Raw genomic sequence first — 27,828 nt, 5'->3', positions numbered from 1 at the left:
AGAAACTGCATTTTTAAAACTCCTTTGATTGTTTATGATGAAGAATTGTATGATTCATTTACAAGTTTGGGCATGGTTTGTCCAATAGTTGACCTTGTTCATGAGCTTTTTGGTGAAATAATCTGAATTATATAGTTGTTGACCGATTATCAACTAATGATTTTGCAAATTCATGTACCTTATTACAAGTTTGAAGTTTGTGTGTGGGATTGATGGTGTGTGCACCTACTATTATTGCTGATCAGTGGTGTTTGGTAGAAGTTTGTGTGTGGGTTTGATGGTATGTGCACCTACTATTGATACTAAACTTAAAAAGTAGAAACCCAATATCTTCTCAACCAATTTGATGAGAAGTCCTATGAGAATTGATCGAAAAAACATTGATTCTCAGTCACCATATCCAGGCATCCTTCCCCATTGGTCCAGATGCTGGTGTAGGAGACCATGCGACCAAGCACCATTCTCATGCCTTTAAAGTAATCATAGACAATCGTGGGTGCGAGAACATACACATTAGGGGTATGCCTACAAATGAGATGATATATTAAATCTCGGTTGGAAAATTTATATGTGGTCAATCCATATCCTTTCCTCAACATCCAATGGGTTTGGACACCCTTATGGGACTCATGGAATAGTGACTCATCATGTATCTCATTACCTCCCTTTATTAGGGAAGATCCAAAATATTTTTTGTGAAGAATCCCATTCAACCGCCCAAATCCGTGGATTAATAGTCTTTCTTTTCTTGGGTGAAGGAAAAATTAGTCCTTTCAAAATTATTTGAAAGTGATATACCATTATGTCGTTCTTAAGAATTGTTATTGTCATGCTTGTTTTTTTAAAGTACATATATAAAATGACAAAAATTTCTCTTCAACGAAAGAAGAGGTGTATTAAACTAAAATTGACGAAAAAGCAATGCTACAATTTCTTTTCACCAACTATAGTTGCAATAGGATTTTCCAACTAATTTTTTAGATCAAATTTATCACTCTAGGTACATATACATAAATAGATAGATAAACATTTATTTCTGTCATGTGACAAGTTAAATAGGACATTGTTAGCAAAAGTGCATTTAAAATTCATTTTCCTTTTCTGGTATTTTAAACACGTTTTTCCGTATGCCTCTCAAACAAATGAAAAAATGAAACACATACTTTTGCCTTATGCGTTTTGAATGTGTTTGCGTTTGTTGGAAATTAAACAAATGCTGCATGTATCCTACATAAGGGCTCATGAAAAATGGCTTCATTAAGAAGTCAGGTTTTCAATTCAAAATAGACCCCACGCTGACGTCAATTCCCGAAAATTCTAAATGAGGTTCTCAATTCAAAATGAACTATAATTGTACTTTAGAAAAAAGCATTCTGGTGCGTGAGACACCTGCTACTGCAAGGTTTGGGATGTATAATGTATGCACTGTCCGTTTCCATTTTGGCTAACTATGGATAGGATTACAAATTGATGGAACCTTAAGGTTCTTAATCACATGTCAAGCTTTAGCTCATACTGAATTTACCATATCGCAAATTCAAGTAACAAAAACTAAGAACTACCAAAAGAGTGCACAAAAAAAATTATACATCCAAGATACGGATGGATATGCATGAAATAATAAATGCTTTGATTATGTGCATTGAAATTTTACGCATGGTCAATTTATATATGATTTCCTACATATTCAATGCACTATTGGTTCAGGCTTTAAAGGGCTGATATTTCCCAAACTATACTCTTTTTTTTTTAGACTTCTAGATAGGCTAGTAGTTCTTGGACCTGAAGAAGTCTTCTAACATATAGAAACCTTTTGATTGCTAGATGGAGGAAAATTGGGAATGGTTGTTCTACCTTACCCCCATGGCTTCATTTTTAGTATTCAACTTTCATGGATATACAATCAAAGACTGGATTTTGTTTCTCTAGATCAGACCAAAGGGTGCTCCAGATACTAAGGACATTGTAATCCAATGGGGCGTCGCTGATGTGGGTAATTTGGAAGCATCATAATCAAGTAATTTTTGACAATCCGCGCCGGACCTACTCGAATCATTATCCCCTCTAATTCGCTGCTCCCTCCAATTCCTCACATAGGGGTGGAAATGACCACCCCACCCCTTGACAGAAAACATTGCCCAAGGTGGGGTCCACACCCCCCTATTAGAGGAATTGGAAGAATTAAATATGCCCGTAACTTGGAGGTGATAATTATTCCCCTTTTCGTATGTTTACATTTTTATTGATGGGCCTTGGAGTTCGAGGCAATCTTATGATAGGCGTCGTCATTGTCGTGCAGTTATATGATATCAACATGGCCAGTTTTTGCAACTATTTGCAGACATAGTGTTGACTTGTCTACCTTGTCAATGGAGGCTGAAGCAATTCATGATGGGCTTTTGCTTGCTTGGAGTTTGCAGTTTCTGCATCTAGTTATCTTCTTTGATTGTGGGTCAGTGATTGCTAGCCTAAATTAGATTGGGCTAAAAATCTATTAGTTGGGCTTGAGCCTACACTGGGCCGGAAAAAGATCCTATCAATCTGGGCAGCGGGCAGCATTTGTGTAGCGCCTGGGATTGAACAGGCGCTTTGACTGCCTTACCTCTGCTGAGACAGGACGTAGGCCAGTGGGTAAGGCGGTAAAAATGTTTATTCAATCCCAGGCACTGCACACTCCGGATTGACAGCATCCACTGGGCCGACATAGATTCTGTCCAAGATGCGTGCCACGTAGAGTCACATCACAACCATCAAAAACGAAAATTGAAAACTCACGTTACAAAATACCCATATGTACGTTCACACCTAATGGAGAGAGAGAGAGACAGAGAGGATCATGCCATCACAGAGACCTCGTACGCTATCAAACAGCCTTAGGGACGGTTGTTTGGCAGTACTGATACAGTTATACTTCTTGTCTTCTTCTTCCACCGATTTGAGTGGGGAAACTGAAGTCTACCGTTACCGTCTCTCTCTGTCTCCACCTGTCTCTATAACGGACATAGCTAGGTCCGTTTTTAACAGTGATGCATCGTGAATCTCGTGGACGGCATCAGCAGCTCTCCACGTGTCTTATAAGACCTAACTAACGTTTAATGAGGGATGTAAATGGATGATCGAAAATCCGTATACATCCATGTTCAAATCCGTGTAAGGGGTTTTTGAATCCAAAATGTTGATTTTTCAAAAATATTCAATCTGTATGAAAGATAATTAGATTTGGATTTAAATGCAGATAGTTTCATTTCGGATCGATTTACTATCCAATGTAAAATATGATTAGTTTAATATTTTTATAAAAATATTTGATATATTACTATATTACCCTTATTATAAACATGTCTATAAGAATATTTTGGTAATCAAAATTAGTAATTAGTAATCGGAGTCGAAAACCAATAATCGATATCAGTGACATTCATTTACTAATCGAATAGTTAATCGCATCGAATAATATCTGAATATCCGATATAAACTCTTGAATTTAGATATAAAATTAATGTTTAAAATTCTATCAATATCGTAACAAATACGGATATTGACACCCAGGGATTACCCAGGAGCATCCAACTGTTGGGTTGCATTGTACACATCCTAATGGCTGACTAGGTGTACACCAAGATCGGGATGTGTGCAGCATAGCCCAGCCCGGGTTACATGGAAAAGAGCCGGATCCTGATGCGATCCATTTACATCCCCTAATTATTGACTGACTATCTCCGAGTCTCTTCGTTCCCCTCAATGAAGTTTATCCTTTGCTTCACAAGAGAGGAAACCGTGGGCCCCGCATTCCACTTATTTCCTTCAACCTATCAGGTAGACCCCACCTTCCCTTCCTTTCCATCAGTTCACACTTCGCTATCCGCTTTGTCTCTCTCTCTATTACAGTGGGGTTCAGTAAATATCGATGAGTTAAATCAAAGATATTCGTGACGGCCGTATTTGGAGGCCACGTGTTGGATGGGACATAGGCATCAGACATGGTCCCACCACCGCCACCGACCATTCTCTCACCTTCCGTCCCCACTTTGCTGCCCACCTCGCCACTCGCCACTCCTCGGTGTCTCCTCCTCTCCTCGTCCCCGCTCCACTGTTTCAAATTCCCCCCGTTTTTTACGGTGTCCAGGACCTATAGAACGTTTTTGTGATACTGTTTCTTTTAGGACACGTGGCTAATAATTTAAATATGATCAGATCATTTGATCTGCAATCATGATTTAGGCCCATTACTGATGGGAAAAAGTGGTTGTAGGGCAGACAAACCAAGCAAGATGGAAAATTTGCCGGTCTCTGTGGTCCAAACATAGACCATTCACAACCGCTCCCCCCTCTCCCCCCACACCCCCAATAAAAAGAAAAAGAAAAAAAAAAAAAAACCCTACAGCCACAACCAGCCTCATCTAATGGCGTAGTGATCCTATACAGGATAGGGTTTTAATAATTTGTATTGGTATCAGTCTTTGGTCGATATTGATATGATATCGATTCTGATTGGATAGTTTAACTCCTAAGGGTTATTTATATTTATATCATTGGTTAGCACCGTTAGATCGGTATTGTACCCTTTAAGATTTGGTATCGGTTTCTATTGATACGAATCAATTGATATAACAGGTCCGATATCGATTCTTTGAATCATGATAGGGATCAAATCATCTGGATTGACTAATTCAGTTTAAAAATGAGTATGTTGGTTGATTTGGTTTGTTTAGGCATTAAAGCATCGATTCTAGGGCTGATTTAGACCGATCACAGTTGATTTCAATCGGAATCTTGATTTTGTTTTTTAAAACCCTGATCCTAACACGGTTCAAATACTGGGAACCGATCGTCTATTTCAATCCGATTATGATTCGAAAAGGGAAGAATAGGGCTATAATCTATGAATAATCAAAAGTAGTTTTTTTGTTTTTTTTAATAAAGAATAATCAACAATAGTTAAAAAGAAAAAATTCTACAATTATTGGATTGATCGGTTTGGCAATAGCGATCCCAATCCGATCCCGATTTCTTAAACAATGCATCCTAACCACTTGATGGGTGACTAATCAAACTAGTTGGCCTTTTTATCCGATGGTTGATGATGTCTTTGTAGTGGGCCCCAATGACTTCAACACCAGCTCTCCCACCGAAATTGTCAGAAAACCGGGTCCGACTGGGTCGGATGCACTTTTTTGTTTTTTAGTTGAAAATTGGAATAGACCATTGAAGGGCATGCGCACTTTAGGAATTTTAAACCCAGACAAACAAAAGAACAACACCTATGAAAACACTTGCAGGCCACTTACATGACTGTAGTGTAGTCCACTGTCGATAATGCCGAGGAAGATGCTAATGGTAGACCGAATCAGAATCCGGGTCGTGTTAAAATATAACCCATCAATTTAAAGCCCCAGTTCTAAAAGGAATTGTAGATTACAAAAGGTAAATTATCAATGCCACTCCCTGACATTTGCCTATATTTTAAAATACATACATTAACTATCATAATATCAAGGCTATCCTTTATTATACTAAATTAATTTCACATAGACCCTTTTCTATTAGTTAAGAGCTGTTAAGTGGTGATGTCAGCTATTTAATTTTTTTTAAAAGATAATTCTATGCTTTTTAGTGGGCAAAATACCTAATTTACCCCTTCAATTAAAACACCCACAAACCCTTCTTCTTCCTCACTCACTGTCAACCTTGGAGAATCCATTGCAACCTACCGTTTTTTGAAGAAGAGACCTACTCCGACGATAAAGGAGCCCGGCATCAACCAACCACCATCTTCCTAACTCTGGCGAGTACAGTAGATGTTCCATTTCCTCTGTTTACTGGTATTTCATGTTCGTTTCTGATCAAGCTCCCTTGTCTCTCTATTTTTGGCCTTAGGTTTCTAGCTCGGGACTTTGCCATATCAGCTAACGACTTCCATCTCTCTTTCTCTCTCTCTCTCGCGAGTCGCGAAGCAGACGCAAATAAAACGCAGACATCTCCATGTAATTCTCGGAGTTTCATGGGGTGGATTGGAAAATGCTGCAGCTTCTTTCAATTCTTCCTGCTCCATTGCCTTGCTTGAAAATGTCTCAACCATCAGTCAAGCCCAGGCGAAACAGAAGAGCATTCATTAACATTCTGTGGCACTTGGATTTGGCTAATCAAATTTCCATTTATTTCTTTGTGATTTTGGGAAGTTCGAAAATAAAATCTAACTCATTAATCCTGACTTGCAGGCATAACAATGTCACACGACTTTCTTCTTCAAAGTTTCCATAGTTGTATCGGGTCTGGATTCTAGCAACCCCGTTGAATTAGCTGTTTCAGCTGTTGGGAATTGGAATAAAATGATCAGAATTCTGGATTCTTAGTCTCAAGCAGACTATCATAGCACAAAAAAAGCTCTCAAAAGATAGAAGAAGCCCTCTTTTATTGGCTTACGTTTGTATACTCAAATTCAAATCATTGCTGAGGGGAAATTGAGAGATTTCTGGTATTGAGTAGGAGTATTAGTATTGCAAAGCTTTTCGACAAGCTTCCGGAAGTTCCCATGCTAATTCAATCATCCCCACTTCTCCTCCAACCTCCTACTCCCCCTCTCCCTAGGTACGAACTCCATGCCTGTTCTTGGGTTCTTCTCTTCCACATTCCCCCCCCCTCCCCACCCTTACAGTCTTTCGATTAAAAGTGTTGTGTGTGTGTGTGTGTTTTTTTTCATTCATCTGATAATTTGTTCACATAAAGTGGATTTGTGATTCTCAAGGTTCAAATGCAAGGGATTGCTGTTGGTCGGGCTGTTAGCCGGAAATGGGTGAGGGAGAGAAGCTCTTCAGGGAATCGGGGAAGGGATAGGCTGTTGGCCAGAAATGATTTAGGAATTGGTTTTTTATATTTTTAGTGTAAAGGGTATGTTGGTCAAATGAATTTCATATGTTAATAGTTAAAAAATGGGGAATGATTGATATTATGATAATTAATAGGTGTATTCTAAAATATAGGTAACGTCAGGGGTGACGCTGATAATTTTCCAAAAATATGACATGTAATGGCATGTTTGCCACTTTCCCTTGCTGATTGTCCTCAAACTGTGACCGGGTTTTTCCCACCCTATAACTACGGGTCGGGTCAAGAACTGTGATATGCCTAGATTTCTGGTGCTATTGGATTTCTCGTAGAGTGCTTAGATTCCTTGATACGGTGTGTATGTGTCAGGCACATTGTTCGCTCTGTTTGCCTCGGGGAGAGGGTTAATCTTTGACTGATAACTTTGACTGGTCAATGATCTTGACTGATCCCAATGATAGCAGTAGTTGTGGGTCCTACTGTTTAACATATAGGGTGGGGTCCACAAAAAGAAAGGCGCACCGAGATTTGATGCTGGACTTCGATGTCTCATTGGGTGGCTTTGGAATATTTACTTACAATTAATTAATGGGATTTAAAAACTTAGGGAAGCCAAAGTAAAGAAGAGCCGCCGCTCCTGGATGGGATTCAAAATCCGATCCCGACCAACCGACATACCAAGTGCGATCAATTATTGTTTGTTGATTTCCTGTAGCGTCGGTACTCGGTATTCGTGTCAATTTCCAAGATTGTATGATCGTAATCGAACGGCTGGTTGATCGAGATGGTGTGCCCAGTTATCATAGGCTTCTTGCTGAGACTTCAGAGTGGGGCGAGAGATGAAAGATAAAAACAAGCAAGTCGCCTTAGTGGGCCCACATTTTTAGGATAGCAGTTGATGGTGACGTGCGATCTTCGAATGAGGATTAGTTCACATTATCGGCGCCGGAATTGGTCGCCGTCAATGTCAATACCGATACATTTTGTTTCAAAAAAAAAAAAAAACCTACCTACTTGATAGCTGGTAGCATGGCTCTTGCATTTCGATACAAGAATGCGTAAAGGTACCATCCTACCTCCCTTAAAATCAGAAATTGCATCCATGTTTATGTCTCTGTGTGTATTCTCATTGGTCTATATGCTGATGCAACCACTATATTACACAACAATTATTTGACATAAAAAGTTATTTTTAATCAAAAGAAACACTTTTATTGATATGTATTGATGCCATATTGATATTGGTCACCGTCAATACCAATACATATAAATTGACACAGTGGATGTTACACTAATACCTAAAGCCATGGGATCAAAGGGGTTAATTTCAAAATCATCTCATATGTTAAATGGTCCCAAAATTAAAATTCGAATAACAAAAGTAGCTAACAGTATATCTTGCACTTTTATTAAACCATCTCATAATTGATATTGTAAGTAGCTTTTTTTGTAATTATGACATAACTTGATTCTGTTCCTTAATGGTTCTAGGGTCTCAAAGTCTCAAATACTTAAATATAAGTGTTTATTTGACACATAATCCTCAGTTTTTCTCTGTAATACGACATAAACATTCTATAAAATATAGTAATTAAGTATTCCTAAATAAATAAATAAATAAATATGCATATTAAATTATTAAAACAGATCATAGCAGTTACGATACTATCTCATTCCTTGTTGATCTTTGGATGCTGAACCCATTGGGAAACTCATTCCAAAAACATCTAATCCTATTTAACAATCGATCTAAAAATGAATTGTCCTATATAGTAATGAAACAATTGACTCCAAGAATTCAAAACCGTTTCATACTATTTAACAATCTGTTGCGTCAAGAAGTCACCATGGGGTGTCTCCTAGCGTTGTGGCCTACACAGAAGAACAGAATGAGCACAAGAGAGTCGGTTTGCTCCGATAGGGGACTCTCCGATGCTTAAGTCAGATCTCTCTTAGCAACAGTTAAGAATAATCAAGATGCCTATATGAGGGGTTATACCTGAGTTTATATAGTGTTCATGGCAAGTAGAGGCGATGGAGGAGAGTCTCAATCTGGCAGTCTTCTATTCATGGTAGGAGAATTACTGGTAGAGTCCCTTTAGGAGAGTGTTGTTAGATTGATAGGAATCGTGGGCGCTACTCTTGTAGTTTCCTTATAGAAGTGAATTAGTGTAAGGACGGATTGACTCATTCTTACACGGTGTGTTGTGCTGTTCTTATGAATGGACTCCTTATTGGAGCGAGTATGGGCGTGATTCGTTGGACCTTCGATCACTAATAAATTACAATGATCCGATGATGTGTCATGACGTCATTGGGTGGTTATATTTGGATATATCACAAGCGATAAAAAAATGAAGTGTCCTATATAATAACAAAACGATTGATTCCAGGAATAGCAAACCGGTCCTACACGGTTCAGATCCCAAATTGACACCCTTTTAGTTCATGCTATAATAGTTTGCATGGTTTTAGGTATTGTTTTTTCTTCGACATCGATAGTATAAATATCAGAATCGATACCATGACCAATATCGATTTGTATTGACGTATCGAACCATTTTACCCTCAAAGGTACATATACTCTGACTTAAGGATATTTTCAGGATTTCGTATCCGTATCAGTGATTGGTATTGTTTCAACCGATTTAGCCGACCAAACCGATGTAAAACCATGTAGGCATGTAGCTTTGTGAATTGGTGAGGAGCATGGTTTTAGTGCACAGTATTAGATCGAGCATTGGTTACCTACAAAACTGGTATGATACTGATCGACCATATTGGACAAGTTTACCCCTAATTTTTCTCAAAAATGAGTTTTTTTTTTTCTACTGTTTTACCCCTTATCCATACCGTTTTATTGATACAATATAGATATAGTATTGAGATCGATGACTAGCGATACCGATACATATCACCGTATCAGTATCTATCACCCGATAAAATACGATTACCCCAAACCATGAGGAGTGAGTGGGTGTGCAGAATCGCCGAGTTTTTGGGCGATTAATTCTTTGGGAGAAGGAGTGGGATCCACCTGTGGTTTCCCATCCTCGTCCGGACCCACCCTTCTTCATAAATCCGTTGCAGATCGACTCGAAATTTCCATGCTTTCTCTGCGTGCAAGCCAAACACATCGATCATCCCGTACGGGAAGTAATCATTTGCCCTCTCTCTCTGCGCCTGTATATGTGTGTCTGTGGTTTCCTTGCTTTATTTATCTCCATCCTTTGCAATTTGCAACACCCAAAAATACTCTCTTTCTCTCTCTCTCTCTCTCTCTCCAGTCTACACCTTCGCGCTTAGTCTCTCGCTCCTTCTGTGTCTATCAATCACAAATTCAGAGCAGGTTTGAACTCTTGCATGGATGGATCCTTCAAACGCCCCACAGCAGGTAAGTAGATAGAGCTCCAATTAACACATATTGTTTCCCTGGGTCTCTCAGCTTCACTGTTTGTTTGTTTGTTTTTTTTTTTTTTTCAATTTCATCTCTTCTTCTTCTTCTTCTTCCTCCGCTTTATTTGATTTAAAGGTATCAAAACATCAATCAATGAGCCCTAGACCTCTTACCGGCTTTTGGGTTATACTAAAAAGTAGTTTTTATGAAGTGGGTATTCAGTCTTTCTGGGTTTTGGTAATTATTTCAATTTCTCTGAATGTCTTTTCTTTTGAGTCTCTGTCAAGTCTCAACTCTAGCTAGCTAAAGTATACTTCTTATAACACATTAGATCTATGAATAATGGATTTGTTCAGAAATCTTCTTCTTCTATTTTACACTTATTTCTAGAAAAAGAATTTTATGGTTTTGTTACTCTCATGGAAAAAATTTATCAGAAATATCATATAGAAAATTCTAAAATAGTAAAGTTAAGAACTAGTAGTTTATAATTCCCAAGAAACCTCCATAAGGAATAGAAAACCTAATTTATGGTTTCACATTATTTTCTTTGTTTTTTTAAAGAAATTATTAGATTTACCAGAAATTTTTTTGTCGCACAGGCAATGTCTAGCCAATCAGTAGAAGATGTGTTGGGTTATCCAAAACCACAGCAGGAGAGGAGGCTAAGGCCACAACCAGAACAAGCACTCAAGTGTCCTAGATGTGATTCCACCAATACCAAGTTCTGTTACTACAACAACTACAGTCTCTCACAGCCCAGGTACTTCTGCAAGGCTTGTAGAAGGTATTGGACTAAAGGAGGGTCACTTAGAAATGTTCCAGTTGGTGGAGGTTGCAGGAAGAACAAGCGATCTTCATCATCATCATCATCATCATCAAAAAGGATGACACAAGACCAATCTCTCACTGAAACTAACTCTTCCAACCCAATTCATAACCTCCCATCCTTTGCTTATGACTCCAATGACCTCACCCTTGCCTTTGCTAGACTCCACAAACAACCCACTAGGCAGTTAGGTTTTGATGACCATGAGAATTCTATTCTTGGAAACCCTAATAATCCCACCCATTTTGATATCCTTGGAAACCCTGATAACACCACCACCACTGCAGCTGGTCCTGGTTTTCTTGATGCACTTAGAAGTGGGTTTCTTGATACTTCCTCAAATGGGTTTCATAATTTCTCCTTTGGGTATGGGAATGGAAACATGGGAGAGTTAGAAAGTGGTGGTGCCGCCAGCTGCGGCGGCGGCGGTGGTGGTGGTGAGATGATGTTCCCTTATGAGGAAATTGGTGGTGCAACAGCAACAAATGCAACAGTAACAACTATCAAACAAGAGTTCAGAAGAGGAAAAGATGGAGAGAATAGAATTTTGTATGGGTTTCCATGGCAAGTTAGTGGAGAAGGAAGCATGGGTGTTGTAGACTCTGGAAGAGAGAATTGGAATGGATTTGGTTCCTCTTGGCATGGACTTGTTAACAGTACTCCTCTGATGTAGTTTTTAGTTCTTCTTCATTGTCTCATGAATTAAGAACCCTCTTTCTTGTTTTTTCTTATTCTTCTTTCCGTTCTTTTCTGTTCTTTGTCTGTTGTAATGACCCTGATATACTAATGGATTCTCTGATTTGTTTTTCTAACAAGTAACCAATTAGGGAATATATCAGAGAGATTGATGGGTTTTTATTTATATCTATATGAGGAAAGAGTAATGTGAGGGAGAGAATGAGAGAGATTGAGACAATGTGAGATCTTGGTGCATCTAATGAAGTAGTCCAAGAATGGGCAAAGGGTAATTACCTTGCTTGCAGGGTTTCCAAGATATTCTCTTTCATGATTACCTCTTATTTTGAGGAAGATTCACAATGAAGGATAAAATGATTATTCTAATTATATATGGTCAATAATTTAAGGATGATAGCTTGATTTGAATCTGCCCAACTCTTTTGTTTACTTTCTCCCATGTATAGGTGACCACATCAATGTTAGATTTGGGAGGGTATATAAATATAAGCACTGATCAGTACTGTGTTACAGACTTCAAACTTTGAAGACCTGAAGTGTGTTTTATATATATAGCATGCGTTGTGTAGGCTAAGCACTACAAATGGACAGCATTGATAGAAGATTTTTGTTCTGTAGAATTCGATTCTTTGATAGTAGGTCATTTTCCCACCACTTGGCCTTTATTTGATTTATTTTTATTGGGGGGGGGGGGGGGAGAGGGATAATTATGGTAGCGAGTATGCTAGCACCCTGTTAGCTAGCGTACCCAGTCTTTGAGAGAATTTGTTGTGACACATCAATGGAGGCACAGAGAACGATATTATTCATATGGGCCCATGTGATCATAGTAAGAGAGTGAAAACAAAAAACAAAACAAAAGAAACTCATGTGACAGGATGACAGTATACTGTTGTGGGAAACTTTTTCCCTCTTTTTATATAGGGCTTTCTTTCTTGTCCAGTCTATCCGAATCGAATTAGCACTTCTCAGATCAGGCTAGGCCTCTCCAACTGAGCTGGGCGCCGGAGCCTTGGATGCGTTAGCGATCAGCACATAGGGGAACAGTTGCCCGGGTTTCTTGGCCTGGTATCCTGCACCTCGCGTTCATGATATCTACATTCAATTGCGCCCCAGAGACACTGTCGAAGCACGCCCGTCCAGTGTGCTTCTTTCATGACATGCTCTGGTCCCGGGTGTCTTCCTGTGGTCTTCAAGCATTAGAAGAAGTCGTGTCCGTCCCGGTCTGCAACATCCTCCCATGCCTTTTTTTTTTTTAATATGGGACAAACTGAAGGAAAAGACTGACCCATTCGGTGACTTTCACCGTCGCCCTCACTGACCAACTTGGAAGAGTCATTAAGAGAAGGGGAACTATTTACAAGGTAGCTTGCTTGCTTACTTAGTGCTTGTACTAAGGAAGGGATTCGTGTACTGATTGCTGCCTATCTCTTTGCTTTACAAATTAACACAACAATCTTCGCTTATCTGACTGTCTTTACACACAGGAATGCTTACCGAAGCCACTATCGCCTATGGACCTATCGACTGATGACAGAAAAGGGAAGCAAGAGAGAAATCAATGCCTCTCTTTGACCGACACTAGTTTTAGGCGGCGTCTTGAACTCCAGGACCGAAATTGAATTATCGGCTGGGCAACTACTAATCCTTCTTCTCTTCCTTCTCTCCCTTATTCCATAAAAGTCTTTTTTGCCTTCGGCTATTACCGGCTGGCAATGCTTGGCCCAACATTTGATTTGTGTATGCCTAATGAAGTATAACGCTTCATTATTTGCCACATGACAGTACATAGGTTGGTCCAAATGATAGAATACCAGGCTAGCATCTCATTGGTACAATTTCAACATAAAATGAGTAGAGGAGTAGTTAAAATAACAAAAGATGCAATTTTGTATTTTTTATTTATATTCATTTGATGACATTTTGATAATTTTACTAAAACTTTGAATGAGAGGTTGAGCATCTTATCTTGCTTATGTTGGAGTGTTGGATTAAAATTTGTCCATTGAAATGTATGCGTGGTTCTCTATCACATGGACTAGCTAGCCCCATGTACTGCCAAATGACAAATAGTGAAGCGTTATACTTCACTAAACATAGTGATGCCTAAAAGGACCCAAAAAATATATGCAACTCTGAATAAGATACCATGTATCATTCTCAAAAAAAAAAAAAGAAAAAAGAGAAGAAATCTATTTTAAGTATATTACCATATTAAATGATATTGGAGCCAATCTTAATTAACTAAAGATCAATGCGACCAAGACACGTATCATTATCACTAATGTTTAGAGGGTCCTTCGCTGGATAGGATCCACAAAGAGATTAACTTGACAAATACAAGTTCGAATTTGAAGATGACACCAACCTTTTCACTCATTTTCAGTTCAATAAATTATTGAAAAGTAACTTTAAAAAGCTCCAACTAATTGGTGTATAACAATAATTTCAGACAAATAAAGCATATTTATTCATCTTAAAAAGGAAAAAAATTGTTTGACCATGGTAAAAAGGTGGACTTATTACTAGCTGTATATATTATTTTTTATTTTTATATTTTTGTTACTTTACATATATTAACCCTTAATATATACTTTGAATTGTACATCTCCATATCTTTTGTAGGGAACTCATTACCTTTCCAAGAGTGTGGCCCCTGCGTCAGCGCGAGAGCCAATGGGAATGCTCGCAGATTCGCAGAAGCATCAACATGGATGGAATGACCCAGACAATGTTACTGAATGAGATTGAGATTAGGATTCTTATGATAAAGAGAGAGATTATGAATTGGATTAGAAAGATGAAGATAAAGATTATTGATCTGAATTTCCTCCTTTCATGGAGACAGGATGTCTGGGCGCAGGGGCCACATCATTTAGCTATGCCATCCTTTAAAAATTGTGAAACTTATAAGCTACACATTTGGGATAGCAATAGGGAGGGTCAAGGATATATATATCACCAATATTATACCCAACCCTCTTTGAAAATTGCAAAACCATATGCAACCCATACCCGATAGACAGGCATGGAATTCTCTATTGCAACTACCTGTGCTATCCTTATTGATGTTATCATTGTAAATTAACTATGAAGATTTAGAAATGAAATTTTAAATGCTTTTATTATACTTCATGTTATGGGGTTATTTAGGAATCACAAATCTCTTTATTAAAACAGACATTAAGGAGATTGTTAGCTTTATTGATGATCCAATCGTGTTCCACCTCTTGATGTTGTCGTTGAAGATATCCGCAAACTATGTTCAGTTTTTTTTATTTATTTCTTTTCCTTTTGTTCTACGGGCTAGAAATGCAATTATAGATGCCCCGGCAAGAAAGGTCCTGTCTATCTGTTTTTTTTTTTTCTTCCAAGTCCTGTCTATCATGTGTATAACAGATTGGCTGATCTTCAGTCTGTGGCTTGATGATCTTTATGTATCTGAAGCCACCGATTATACACATGACTCTCATCAGTAAATCTTCTTCTTACCAAAAAAAAAAAAAAATCACCAAAATATTATTTGCATAAATGAGACAAGTTTTTCTACATAGTTCAATTTTATGAAGAAAGAGTATTTCAATGAAGAAAGTTATTTAAGTTACTAGTTTCTCATTCAAGTTGTCTTGCTAAGAGGGCTTTGTTCAAAGAGTTGAACTCTGTGAAACCCAGGTGGGAGGATAGGCCACCCTTCAATATTATTCAAATCAATAAGTTGGTGAATTTTGATGGTGACCATAGTTGTTCAAATTGGTTGGATGGTCAAATTAAATGGGGGAGCTAGGGATGGTCAAATTAAATTAAAGAACCTCCATTAATATGAATGGTGAATGGTTGTGTAAGTTACAACACTCAAGATACAAATGTAAATTTAACTGTTCATTCTATTATGAATCGAAGGACTATGACCTGCAATTCATTTAATGGGCTAGGATCCTATGCATGATTTCATGTGAGGAGAATAAATGAAATGAGGGAGTGGGATCGCTGCCAATAGGGGTTTAAGTTTGGTTCTGTTAACCTAAGCTCGACCAAGCCCGCTCTAAACCCGGACAGGGTTGGGATATTTATCCCTTCAATTTGCCTGCCCCTCAATTTCCTCAATTCCATCTAATAGGAGGGCGGAAATGATCATCCTACCCCCTGCCCGGAGTGGAGTCCATCTCACTCTATTAGAGGGAATTGAGGAAATTGACGGGTAGATAAATTGAGGTGATATTTTCCCCTGGGTTGAGCTCTTCAGCCCGCAAGGCTTGGTTGGAATTTTCAGGCCCGAGGCCTGGCCAAGCTTGATCCTAATTTTATATTATATTCTCTGAGTTTTTTTTTTAGTGCATATAAAGACACAAATGGCAAAAAACAGGGCCAGCTCAAGCCTGACAAAAATCAGGGTCAACCAGGCCAATCAGTGCCAACCCAGCCCAAAATGGCCTGATCAAGATCCATCAGGGCTGGGCTGGGCTGGGCTGAGCCCGACAAGGTTGGGTCTGCCCTATGATATATCAGCTTGACCTTAGGGTTGGGTTGGGCACGAGTTGAGCTAAGAAGACTCATGGCTGGACTGGGGTTTCACAAAAGTCGGGCCCAACCCAGCCCTATTTCACCCTTACCTGCCAGACTGCAGAGCCCTTGCACCAATGCGGGGGCCAATGAGAGAGTGCCAAGGACATCCAACATGGGTGAGATTACGTTAATCAGTTGCATGGTTAGCGTGTTTCTTGTCTATACACAAACTAATGCCTTTGTGCGTGAAATGATCGTTCAACCGTCCAGTGAAATCGAAAAATCATATCCAAACCAATATCTCTGTGCACACCTTCATTGGTTGTCGTGCTGATGCAGGGGCTACACGACTGGTAGCATTCTCCTGCCCAAATTAAAATGAATAGATCTAAATGAAGCCTTTTCTACCATACAAATTGCCATCATCTTTGTTTTCTCTTTCCATCATTATTGTACTTAGTTAAATATACTACTTCAGCAATCAATTGGGAGGCCATCATATGAGTCATGCCATAGAAATTCAAGCTTATTGTCAAGATGAAGAAGAGCTTTCACAAATAAACATTAATGTTCATTATCAATAAATAATCTTGAAAAAGAGTGTTTCTGTAAATATACGTGTTCTATGAGTTATGAGCAACAAAACAGTTATGTGGCAATGCTTTGATATTTGAGTAGCAACTAGCAACACGATATGGTCATTAGTTGTAAATTTTAGTCAAGGGGAATTACCCAGATCTATTAAATAACAAAAAGATTTACAAAACTAGTAGATATAAATTATGACTGCGTTTGGAATGCATACCAGGTTGATTTTGCATTCTCAGACGAGAAAAAACAACTTGGAGGCCAAATTGGCTCTATTTTACAAATCATCTATGAGGCTTTCTAGGAGTATCAAAAAAACCTGGCCAGGCCGGGCCTGGGATAAGCAAGGGTCGAGGTTGGGTCTGATATTTGCATGGCCCTAGGTTGAGGCCTCGACCGTAGTAGAGCCAACCCGATCCTATATTAAATAATATATATTTTATAAAACATATAGTGAATGTACTTTGGTGCAACTGTTAAGGTTGTTTTATTGTGACCAAGTGGTCTTTGGTTTGTACCAAAACTTTCACTTTTTTATAGACTGCGCTTTATTAAGTGGGCTGTAATTGGGCTTTGTTAGTACCAGAACTCAATGGGCCAAGATATTCGGGGTCAATCAGAGCCGGGTCGGGCTTGGGAAAACCCTGCTAGGGTCGGACTGGGTTGAGGGTATGCTTGGCCATGGCAGGGCCGACTGGACTTGGGTTTAGGTTAAGGCTCCAAGGGTTGGGCTAGGGTTTAGGGCAAGCCCGACCCAGCCCGGCCCATTAAAACTCCTAAAGGCTCTCTGTAACGACAACCTGATTAGGGCTGCAAATTGGCCGGTCCAGAAATCAGTCACAATGTATCATTTCACACCTAGGCTAAACTCAGCCCGGACAATTTGGAACTGGTCATATAAAACAAGTAGACAAAGTGGGCCTGGGCTTTGCTCGGCCCATATTGAAATCCTTGAAATAGAAAATCCAAAACTTCCCGCTCATGGAGTCCACGCAGTGATTTTGGTTTCAATCCGTCATCATTAATAATCAAACCGTCGTTTTTGAAAATTTTCGTTTCTAATTTTGTTTTTGGATCCCCAAGAAAAAAAAGAAGACAATCGAATAATCTCCCAAGCTTGAAATCTCCAGTGCAGTTGTACAGATTTCTTGTCAGATTGCCGTTCTGGTTCTTAAATTCTGAAAAATTTCGTGTCGATTTGTTTAACGTGGCGATGGATGATAGTGAGACGGAGAGGTTTCAACTCTTCGATGTTTCATTTGAGGATGATTGCCTGATAGCTTCTCCTTCGGGCAGAACATCGAATCTTCGAAGTTCCAGTATGCTCCTTTATCTTCTTTTATTTGGTCTTGATTGATTAGAAACAGTAACGATTCGACTCTAATTAATGGGTTGTGTTCTTGTAATTTCTAGTTGTATCTGTCTTTTCTTGTATTATATTGATTTAACGTTCTAGGGTTCAAGGATTTCTTTTTCATTCTTAGCTGTCTGTTGATGATTTCTGCTACTTTACTATTATGATTCTGATCGACTCTGTAGTTGGGAGTTCATATTTTTTGCTCTTGCCTTTCATTTTGTTAGTATTCTTGTATTCAAATATGCAATGGTTCTCTTGGCTACTACAGACAATGTAAATGGTAAAGTGTCTTTCAGGTATTTGTTTGTGTGAAATGTTGCTAATTATGTTTGTATTCATTTACTTTTACACAATCGTCTTATTTGATTTGGTTGGATGAGAATCTGAGGGGAAAAGTGGCAGAATGATGTGGCCGGAATTTTATTATTGCTGAGAAATTACTCATAGTCAAAGCTCTAAACCTAAAACTTTATGCAAGGGTCTTCCTCGCTGAAAAGGAGGTCAAAGGCATAATCTATTTATCGATTCACTGGAAGTTGCCTTTTTGTTGGCTTTTAATTGCGAAAGATGTTCTTTTACATAGTTTTTTAGGCTAGAAGTCTGGATTACATATAATGGTTTATGCTAAGAGTATATGAAAAAGAAGATTCTTCCTTTTGAAGATGAAATATGGTTCCTTTTTGAATTTCGGCTTCCTACACAAATGCGGAGGCTATTAAAATTTTGCAACTACTTGTTAACTTACTTGCAATAGAGTCACGCTTAACTGCATTTGGGCGTGAAAAGAGGTTGAGAAGAAAGAGTTTACTGTAAATATTGGAGTTGGTATTTTGGTATTATGCAATGAGGTTTTCTGGAAATTCATTTCACCACACAGGTTGGGTTCATTTTTGGAAATTTCCTTTATGATGCCATTTTCTTTGTTTCTTTTCGTTTTAGTTATGACATTTCAGCTTGCCTAACCAACCACTGAAAACTACTATTCTGATTCTCAGCTTGAGTAATTTTATTTAAAATTTGATCAAAATTTTCTATTGGAGGTAAAGATACTTTCAATAAATCCACCTTGAACCTAATACACTGAATGTCATGCCAATGAATGGGTTCATTGGTTTTGCCTCATTATCACTTGTCATGTGACAAATTCCAGAACTTAGGTTTCTGCCTACTGGAAAAACACATGGTTTATATTGGAAAAAAGAGAGAGGATTAACAAAATTCAAGGACTTCATCTGGAGGTTGAAAAAAGTGATGGCATCATACACGTGGCTAGTCCGTAAAATTTGCATATTAATTGAATGGGGCAAATCTTTTGTCATCACTCCATGTGAAAAACCCTGTTTCTTACTATGAAGATTGCAGTGCAGAACAAAATACATTTCAATTGTATACAAATGTAAAATCTAGACTGTTAAATATTAGTACCGAGTGGTACATTGAAGTGTAACTCGATAGGGGATTTCTCCTCTATCGAGATTTGACTTTGTTGTGGTTTTGGAGTCCTAGTTTACTTAAGTCAGTCTTTAGGTTAGTTTATAATTTAGTCCTAAAGTTGTATTTAGAGTTTATCTCAGATTCCCATTACAAATATGAGTCTTGAGTAATGTAATCTGTTGGATATAAATAAGACATTGGGAGGGGGGGGGGGGGGACTGCTGAGTATCGATCTAAGCTCTCTAGACAGTCCCCCTTTCCACCATTCTCTTCTGATTCTGGTTGGTAATTTGAGGTTTTGTTACATAGACAAATGCAATGGCTGCAGTGCTTTCAGATTTTACTATCTATGGGTTTGTTATCGTAGTAATCAAAGAGCTGAATTGAATGGTTCAAGATACCATGTTGGGGGAAAGGTTCACAATATTATTTTGCTTGTGACTACTATAGAGCAGTTATGGTATAGCCATATATAATAGTCAAGTGCTAAGAGTATTTCAACAACATCGTAAATGCATGAGAGTATGATCCAAAAGGTTATAATACATAAAAGTTCTAGTGTTACATTTTTTAGAAATATATTTGTTAATTCTTACAAATGTAGCCATACACTTGTAGTTTTACTACAATCAGTTGGCTGAACACAAATCTACAACCAATCAACTATTGGTTGATAGGCACCCCCCCCCCCCCGCTCCCAAAAAAAAAAGGGGTTAAATACGCGTACCCCCTAAAATGCACCCAATATTCATCGTACCCCCCTAAGGTTCTGACAAGTCCACATACCACCCCTACTTTACCCCCCGAAAGCTATTTAAGTCCACACTAGGTATTAAATGCTAAAAAATGCCCAAACTACCCTTTCATCAATCTTTTCTAAAATTTGAAAAGACCTAATTGCCCTGACCTATTTGCTAAAATTTGAATAGACCAAAATGCCCTCGTCTTCCCCAAATCATCATCTTCTTTTACATACCCAATACTACCACCACGACCCCCACCACCACCACCCACCATTAACATCATCACCACCGTGAAGCCCCACCTCCAGCACCACCTCCAACTCCTCCACCTTTACCGATTCCACCATCAAGTTCCCTTCCCTTGCCTATTCCTCCACCAACACCGCCGCCCTTACCAAAGCACCTCACCAATGCTTGAAATTGGTGTAACAAGAGAGACGAAAGATGAATAATAGATGGGATGATGGATTGGTAATAGATGAGTTGAAGGAATTATGAATTATTGAAAGGTGCTCGAGATCGAAAATGGCATCCAATACTTCATCTGGGGGTTTGTGATCTTTCGGATTTTACTTTTATCTTTCCGGTCATGGATGATACATGTTAATCCTTTTTTTGTGATCTATAGATGCAATTCTCGAAGCTTATCTAGGGTTAGGATTATGTAGTTTTGTGAACATTAGATGCAGCAATTGATTGAATGTGTAACTGATTTTGTTTAGGTTAGGATTTTGTCTTTCAGTTTGGCTGAATTTCTAGGGTTTCCGTTTATTTTCAATTTTGTCCCCTTTATAACCAGCGTTTATTCGGTGCTGCCAATCCTGATTCCGAAGTATCCCATTAAGGTTTGTTATGGTGTCAGCTTTGATCTTTGACATTACAAGGTTGATGTAGAAGATAAAACAAAGGAAGTTGCAGTTTGACAGTATTTTTGGCTAATAAGTAGAAGATGAAGTAAGATGAATAATAGATGGGATGATGGATCAGTTATGTTGGTGATGGTGTTAATGGTGGGTGGCGGTGGTGGTGGTGATGGTGGGTATGTAAAAGAAGATGATGATTTGGGGAAGATGAGTGGCAAATAGGTCAGGGCAGTTAGGTCTTTTCAAATTTAAGAAAAGATAGAAGCAAGGGTAGTTTGGTCATTTTTTAGCATTTACACCTGGTGTGGACTTAAATGACTTTAGGGGGTAAAGTAGGGGTGGTACGTGGACTTGTCAAAACCTTAGGGGGGTACGAGGAATATTGGATGCATTTTAGGGGGGTACACGTATTTAACCCAAAAAAATAATGGTTGATAGCAGATCCTGCAATTATGGTTCCATTTATCGACTTCAATCTTTTCTTTTGTCATTCTGAATGCATTAGTCAAATAGGTTGTGGGTTGTGGGTTGACATCACTATCAAGAAATGTGAAAAGTGGTTCTCTTTAGTTTTGAACCATATTTAGCACTAAATGTTAAAGTGCTGTGAACTGTGAAGATTTTTTTTGTTTGGGGGTGGTGGTGGTGGGTGCAAACAATGAAGATTAAAGTACAGTGATTGTGATGTTTTACCATTGCAACTGCATTGAAGGGCTTATTTGAGCACATCCACAATTTTAATCTTTGATTCATGCTATGTTTCCAATTGCTCATGTTCAATCACTAGAAGTTGACTGTGTGGTTATTTGACACAATTCAATCCGCATGAGTTTGCCTCTACTGGATGTGGAATGAGGAGCAGAAAAAATAAAACCAAGAGGTTTATCTATCATTTCACAAGCAAAGGCACCTGACCTGTTTGAGAGTGCAATTAATGAAGGAAAGTTGTGGAGAAAGTTACATGTTGTTCATTGAATACTTACAAGAATTTATCTCCCTTTTTCAGGAAAAAAAAGGGATGAGAAAAAAAAAACCAAAACGGTTGGCTTTATTTGCCTCATGCACTATAGAATCATGGGGCCTCTAAGTAGTCAAAGGTTTTTTAGTTGTTGACTTGTTTTAGAGGAGGCAGTCTGTTAAATTTGCAGAATCAACCATGAAGATGATAATTCTCAAAAGAATGATTTCTTCTTTAGCAAAATGGGAAAGAGCAAGCACAACCAGTGTTTAATTTGTTTCGTGAGGTGTAGATCATGGAGGTGTAAGTAATTAGAGGCTTTGTAGTTGTTTTTAGAGGGCTCATGTTGTTAAGCTTGAGGGATGAGGAATCAACCATGGAGGTCAATACTCAATAATGCTTTTCGAAATGATTGATTTTTCTGACAGAGTACACTTCAATTGTTTCTGGAAAGATTCCTTCATCGATGCACCTATAACAACACTCATATTCTGGTTGTCTTATTTTACTAACTACAATTTTGTGAAACTTTATGAGTTCAAATTCTAGTTGAAAGCCAGTGTGCACCATCCAAATATCCAGAGTTTATAGGAGTTTTGGAGTGGAGATACATTTATTGGTGTTTGCACTTCCTGCAACCGTTAAGCCTCTAGATTCTTCCACGTATCTTTATGAATCATGTGTTATTCAACTTAAATTTATCTTATTTTTGGAGAACAGTTATGTTATTAAATAGTTGTGGGTTTTGGTTTAATCATTGAGATGCAATATAGGCTGTTTGACTAAGAGAATATCATATGTAGATATGCACCCAAGCTAAATCTTAATGATCCAACATTGAAGATTAATTTCGCATATGGTTTTTGTGGGAATATGACATAACATGGATCTTCCCTGGGGCTGGGGAATCCTAACGTGAGCTGAAACATATAAACATATGACGAACAGTTTGATACTTACTGTGGAAATGATAAGCAATGTAAAAGCATCTTAGAATTAGTAATTCGCTTTCTGGTGTTTGCTTTTCATATTTCTTTGCCATCATTAATGCAATTTTCCTTTGTTACCTTCTCTATCACGTTGCCCTGAAATAAAATTTCGCATTAACCCAATTTGATGGGGCTCACAGAAAATCAAAAGGAGAGTGGTGGCTTTGGGTTGTTTGAGGTTGGGAATGCCCAGGATTGTGAAGATGCAGCAGATTTGATTAGGCAAAAGGAACGGACACCTGCGTCATCTGAATCCTTTGAACCTGAAAGAACAAGAGAAGTTAACAAGTGTAACTTGCGCAAAAGTATCGCCTGGGATAGTGCTTTCTTCACAAGTGCTGGTATGCCTTTTTCACTTCTTCTGGTTCAATGTGACCTCTTTGAATGATATGATACAAATGTCCGGTTCATTGTCATGACTGATGAGCATATCTTTTTCTTGTTCAGGTGTTCTTAATCCTGAAGAGTTGTCTATCATAAATAGAGGATTCAGTAAAGCTGAAATACCTCTATTACCTGGGATTCAAGAAGATGTACGGAGATCTACTGAGTCCAACTCTACATTTGAGAGTGATTCTTTGACATTGGAAAGCATTGAGATTGATTTGTTTGAAGATCTAAGATCTTCAATTCAAAAATCCAGTAAATGTTCCAATGTGACATCTTCTAGTTGCAACTCAGGACCAGGAGAACAAGGAATCCAAAGTCTTTGCTGTAAGAATTCTACTACTTCGGTAATTGTGTCAGATAAACAACAGAACAAAGACTTTGTCCTCAATTTGTGTTTGTGGCAAACATAAAATCGCAAAGGAAATCTTCTAGGTTTAAATCTACCCTGCATGGCTGCTCAATAATCAGAAGATCTGATCATACACTGGGGATACTGAACCCTGTATTTTGTGGCTGCCTAAAACGAATTTGAAGATTAAAATATCAAATTAGCAGGATTACCTGATCTGATCCATTACTGGTCTGCAAAATTCTAAGTGGGATATGTGGTTGCGAATTTTGATTCACCATTATACTGCATGCATATCATGTGTCAAATTTGCTTATAGAAATGCAAGAAATTCATTTTACGTAATAATGTTCGCTGAAGTATATGCTGGTAGGGATTTGTCTAGTGGAGCATGTATTACACATTAACTTTTGCATCAGTTTCCTGGTATAGTAACTCTCAAAATAACAGTGATCCTTCTTTTCAGCTTCAAAGAGGGTTGGGCTTCCTTCTCAAAATTTGGTAAGTTTCAATGATGGCAGCCATTTTTAGTGTTTTAATATTTCTTGGAAGGGAATCTGAAGCTATCACTATCAAAATCACAGATGAAGCCCATAGCTGCTTCCAAGAGGCAAACCGTTGGCATTCAAAGCTTGGGAAATACCCCAAAGAAGGCTTCTGTATGTCCACATGTTGTGCAGGCAAGTAAATGGAGTTTTTTGTTTTCTATCTAGTCTACCATGCATGTGGTTCACCTATGATTGATACAGGTCAGGCTTCCAATCTTTGTTTAGCCACAATATTGGCTCATGTCAAAATTGGTCTTTCCCACATGGATGCGTGCTGGTCAGTTCGTGGGTTTTGTGGGCCAGCATTACTCGGGTGAAATTGGCCTGCTACCAATCACAGAGGTGCTTCCGATTTAGTGATCCTAATTTGCGCATACAGAAGAGTAGTTAAATGCTCGGAAAAGGGGCCATTGCTTAGAGCAATGGTGAACGGTTCAGGTTAGGACCGACTCCAAACTCACCCCTCCCAAGACCCCATGTAAGCGGAACCAGCACTGGTCATGGCCCTTAGAAGTGTAGCTTAATGGTACAGAATCATGAACAAAACTCTGACTCCAGATATTCTTTGACTGACTTCCTTTAACTTTTTGATGAAATAAAGCCTGCTTCTAAAAGTAGAAAGCCAAATTCATCATCTCTCAAGCCACCCAAGATACTAGGCATGGCTGACCCCATCGCAGCAGCTCCAACAAAAAGGACTTTTTTGAGTGCTAGCCGTATCAAAGTAGAACATAACACCACAAAAGCTGCTTCTGGTAATTGAGATCGACTTCTCTTGCATGATCAGAAGTTGTTTATTTGGATTCCTAAGTGCTTCATTCAACTTTGTTTGATAAATGCAGGTAAGGGGACCCCTGATGTGTGGTCCAAGAAACCTAAATCGGGTGATTCTGGCAGTTTTACCCCTAGGTCTTCACCATCCCCAAAGTCTTCCTTTTCAGGTTCTCCTTCTGTTTCCTCAGTTAATAGATCTGGAAGCACTTCATCTGATTCTAGGGGTAAATCTCCTGCAAACTCCTGGAGGAACAAAACCAGTTCTAGAAATGTTAATCCGGCTCCCTTTGGTTCAACCCGCGTGGAATCCATGAGAAAATCATCAACAAATAAAGCTGATTCTGGCAACTCTCATCTCTCTGCACACCTAATGTCTATGTCCAAGCATTATTCAAGCATATCACCAGCTAGTTCTATTGATGGTTGGTCTTCAGAATCATCTTCATCAACTTCTACTATCAACCAGAGGTCTAATAATTCAAAAACTAGTAAGTCGCCTTGCAGTGGGTTCTCTGTAGATAATGATGCTCCTCAGGCATTGGATCTGCAGACACATCCGCATAATTGGGCCAGTTCTAGACATGGAAGTGATGGAACAGAGTTGAGGAGTGAATGTGAAATGAAATCACCTGTGGACACCAATGCTCTTTCTTGTGTGGCTTCCACAAATGTTTCTAGGAGCATTAAGCCATCAGGCCTTCGAATGCCATCACCGAAGATTGGATTTTTTGATGCGGTTAGTTTGGTTGTTCAGGTGTATGTATTTCATTTTTTTCCCATTCTAGATATTTCCTTATGGGATTTACATTAGGGCGAATTGATTTTCAGGAGAAAACTGCACTGCACACTCCCAGGGGAGGTTTGGGAGGAGTAAGAAGTGGTTTGCCTAAAGATGGACCCGGAATCAGTTGCCTCAATGGGAGTGCCATTAAAATCAAACCTGGTAAAGTACAACCTGCAAGAACTCTGGCTAGAACTGGGAAAGTGAAATCTGAATCTGAGCACACTAGAGTGCTGTGTCCTACATCAAGTGTAAAACCTAATTTTGCAGACCTCCATGAACAAGCAAATGCTTCACCAAAAGAAACTGGTGATGCAGTGAAATGTGGTACTGGTCCGAATGCAAAAGTCAGTGGTGGTATAGATCCATCGAAGAATAAAATAATGGCAAAAAGTGAAGGGCAGGTCTCTTTAAGAGTTATCAAGATTAGTCCCTCAAAAGAAGTTGGGACTTGTTATTCTAGTGAAAAGGAAAACTCGTTTGGAATTGAAGATCAGGTTGGTAATCTTATAAGAACTGTTGGAGTTATAGATCTCAGTCCAGATGTGCTGAATTGAATTATGAAGAAGTCCTCTCTTCATCAACAAGTGTTACAGTTTTATATTCTTTTGAGTCCTAGTAACCTCCTAGCTCAAGGTTCCCTGTCACTGGGAAGGACTCTTTTTGCAACAGCAGTAGTTTGTTTGTGTCTGCAGAAGATTCAGCCATACAGGTACTGGTTGAGAAGGCATCAACATATCCTTTACACGTGAGTTATTATGTCCTTTTTATTAGTAGTTTCTTGAAAGCATGTGAACTGGATGTAACTACTAATTGTTCTATTTTCCACTTCAATGACTCATCTTAGATAATAAAATTATGAAATGTATTATCATTTGCAAATATTAATGATTTTACTTAGTTTATTACCTGTTTAAATTGATTATAAAAACTAAACTGTCTTTGCTCATTTGAAATATGGTATATTAAATGCAATTGGAAACAACATTTTGATATGTGAGGTTCCATCCATTTCGAAATAAAAATTTTGGGACTAGAAAAAAGTGGGGGAAATATTTTACTTTAGCCTACGTTATTTTATGGATTATGGGCATAAAATAGGATGCCCAACTGTATAGATGTTACTTCCTAAGTTCCTATGAAACAAATTTTATAACTAAATATTTTTTGTTGCTTTTTTTATGCCTATTTTATGTCAACATTTTTTGATCATGGCATTTCTATGGCTGTTTTCAGGAAAATTTAGCTGTACTCGATTCTCGTTGTTGGATGAAATGAGATATTTTGATCCGGGTTTCATTTCTTACATCAGATAGTGCTTAAAAATGGACTAATTGTAGAGCCATATCACTTGGTTGATAAAAAGCGCAATAGAAAGAGCCTAACAATCCAACTTTAAAACCTTTTAATTCCAGTTAAGCAGCCTGAAGCGATGAAAAAATGCTTCATGTTTGTATTTTTGGATGTTTTGGGTTAGGATTGGAGCTATAATCTCTACAAAACTGCTGGTTCTCTTGATAGAGAGTAGATAACCATGGATGGGTTTGTACTAAGAGGGTCTTAATCAGGTAGCCACGATTTACGTACCAAGTTAAAATCGCCATGTATTTATTCTATCCCTGTATTGTAAAATGAAGTTTAAAAGAACCATGCATTAATCAGATGACTAATCATCGGTTTAGTATATTCCAATTGTCCATTTATCTGTTTGCGGAGAGGATTCTGTAGGCTTGTTGGAGGACTCACCTAGGGGTGTCAATCAGTCGGTTTGGGTTGGTTTTAGTCCGGGATGAATTGATTTCGG

At 38.5% G+C, this 27,828-nt stretch overlaps 2 protein-coding genes across 4 annotated transcripts; both read left to right on the top strand.

The window, feature by feature from the left end:
• Positions 1–10,059: 10,059 nt before the first annotated feature.
• LOC122649699 (dof zinc finger protein DOF3.2) lies at positions 10,060–11,858 on the top strand. The gene is made up of 2 exons (XM_043842936.1): positions 10,060–10,219; positions 10,825–11,858. The coding sequence occupies exons 1-2, from the start codon at positions 10,193–10,195 to the stop codon at positions 11,722–11,724; spliced, it is 927 nt and encodes a 308-aa protein (XP_043698871.1). The 5' UTR covers positions 10,060–10,192; the 3' UTR covers positions 11,725–11,858.
• Positions 11,859–17,986: 6,128 nt separating this feature from the next.
• Positions 17,987–26,631, top strand: LOC122653238 (putative GPI-anchored protein pfl2). Of its 3 annotated transcripts, XM_043847198.1 has the most exons (10): positions 17,987–18,157; positions 23,323–23,340; positions 23,386–23,523; positions 23,630–23,896; positions 24,388–24,422; positions 24,506–24,601; positions 25,071–25,224; positions 25,312–25,979; positions 26,072–26,085; positions 26,119–26,631. In XM_043847198.1, the coding sequence occupies exons 1-10, from the start codon at positions 18,052–18,054 to the stop codon at positions 26,579–26,581; spliced, it is 1,959 nt and encodes a 652-aa protein (XP_043703133.1). In that variant the 5' UTR covers positions 17,987–18,051; the 3' UTR covers positions 26,582–26,631. The 3 variants fall into 3 exon arrangements, with proteins under 3 accessions (XP_043703133.1, XP_043703132.1, XP_043703131.1); XM_043847197.1 differs by having other exon boundaries at positions 17,987–18,151; positions 26,072–26,631; XM_043847196.1 differs by having other exon boundaries at positions 26,072–26,631.
• The last annotated feature ends 1,197 nt before the right edge of the window (positions 26,632–27,828 follow it).

The sequence above is a fragment of the Telopea speciosissima genome, chromosome 2, assembly GCF_018873765.1.
Source record: "Telopea speciosissima isolate NSW1024214 ecotype Mountain lineage chromosome 2, Tspe_v1, whole genome shotgun sequence".
In the NCBI taxonomy this organism is placed as follows: Eukaryota; Viridiplantae; Streptophyta; class Magnoliopsida; order Proteales; family Proteaceae; genus Telopea; species Telopea speciosissima.
This window is presented reverse-complemented; position numbering and strand designations above follow the sequence as displayed.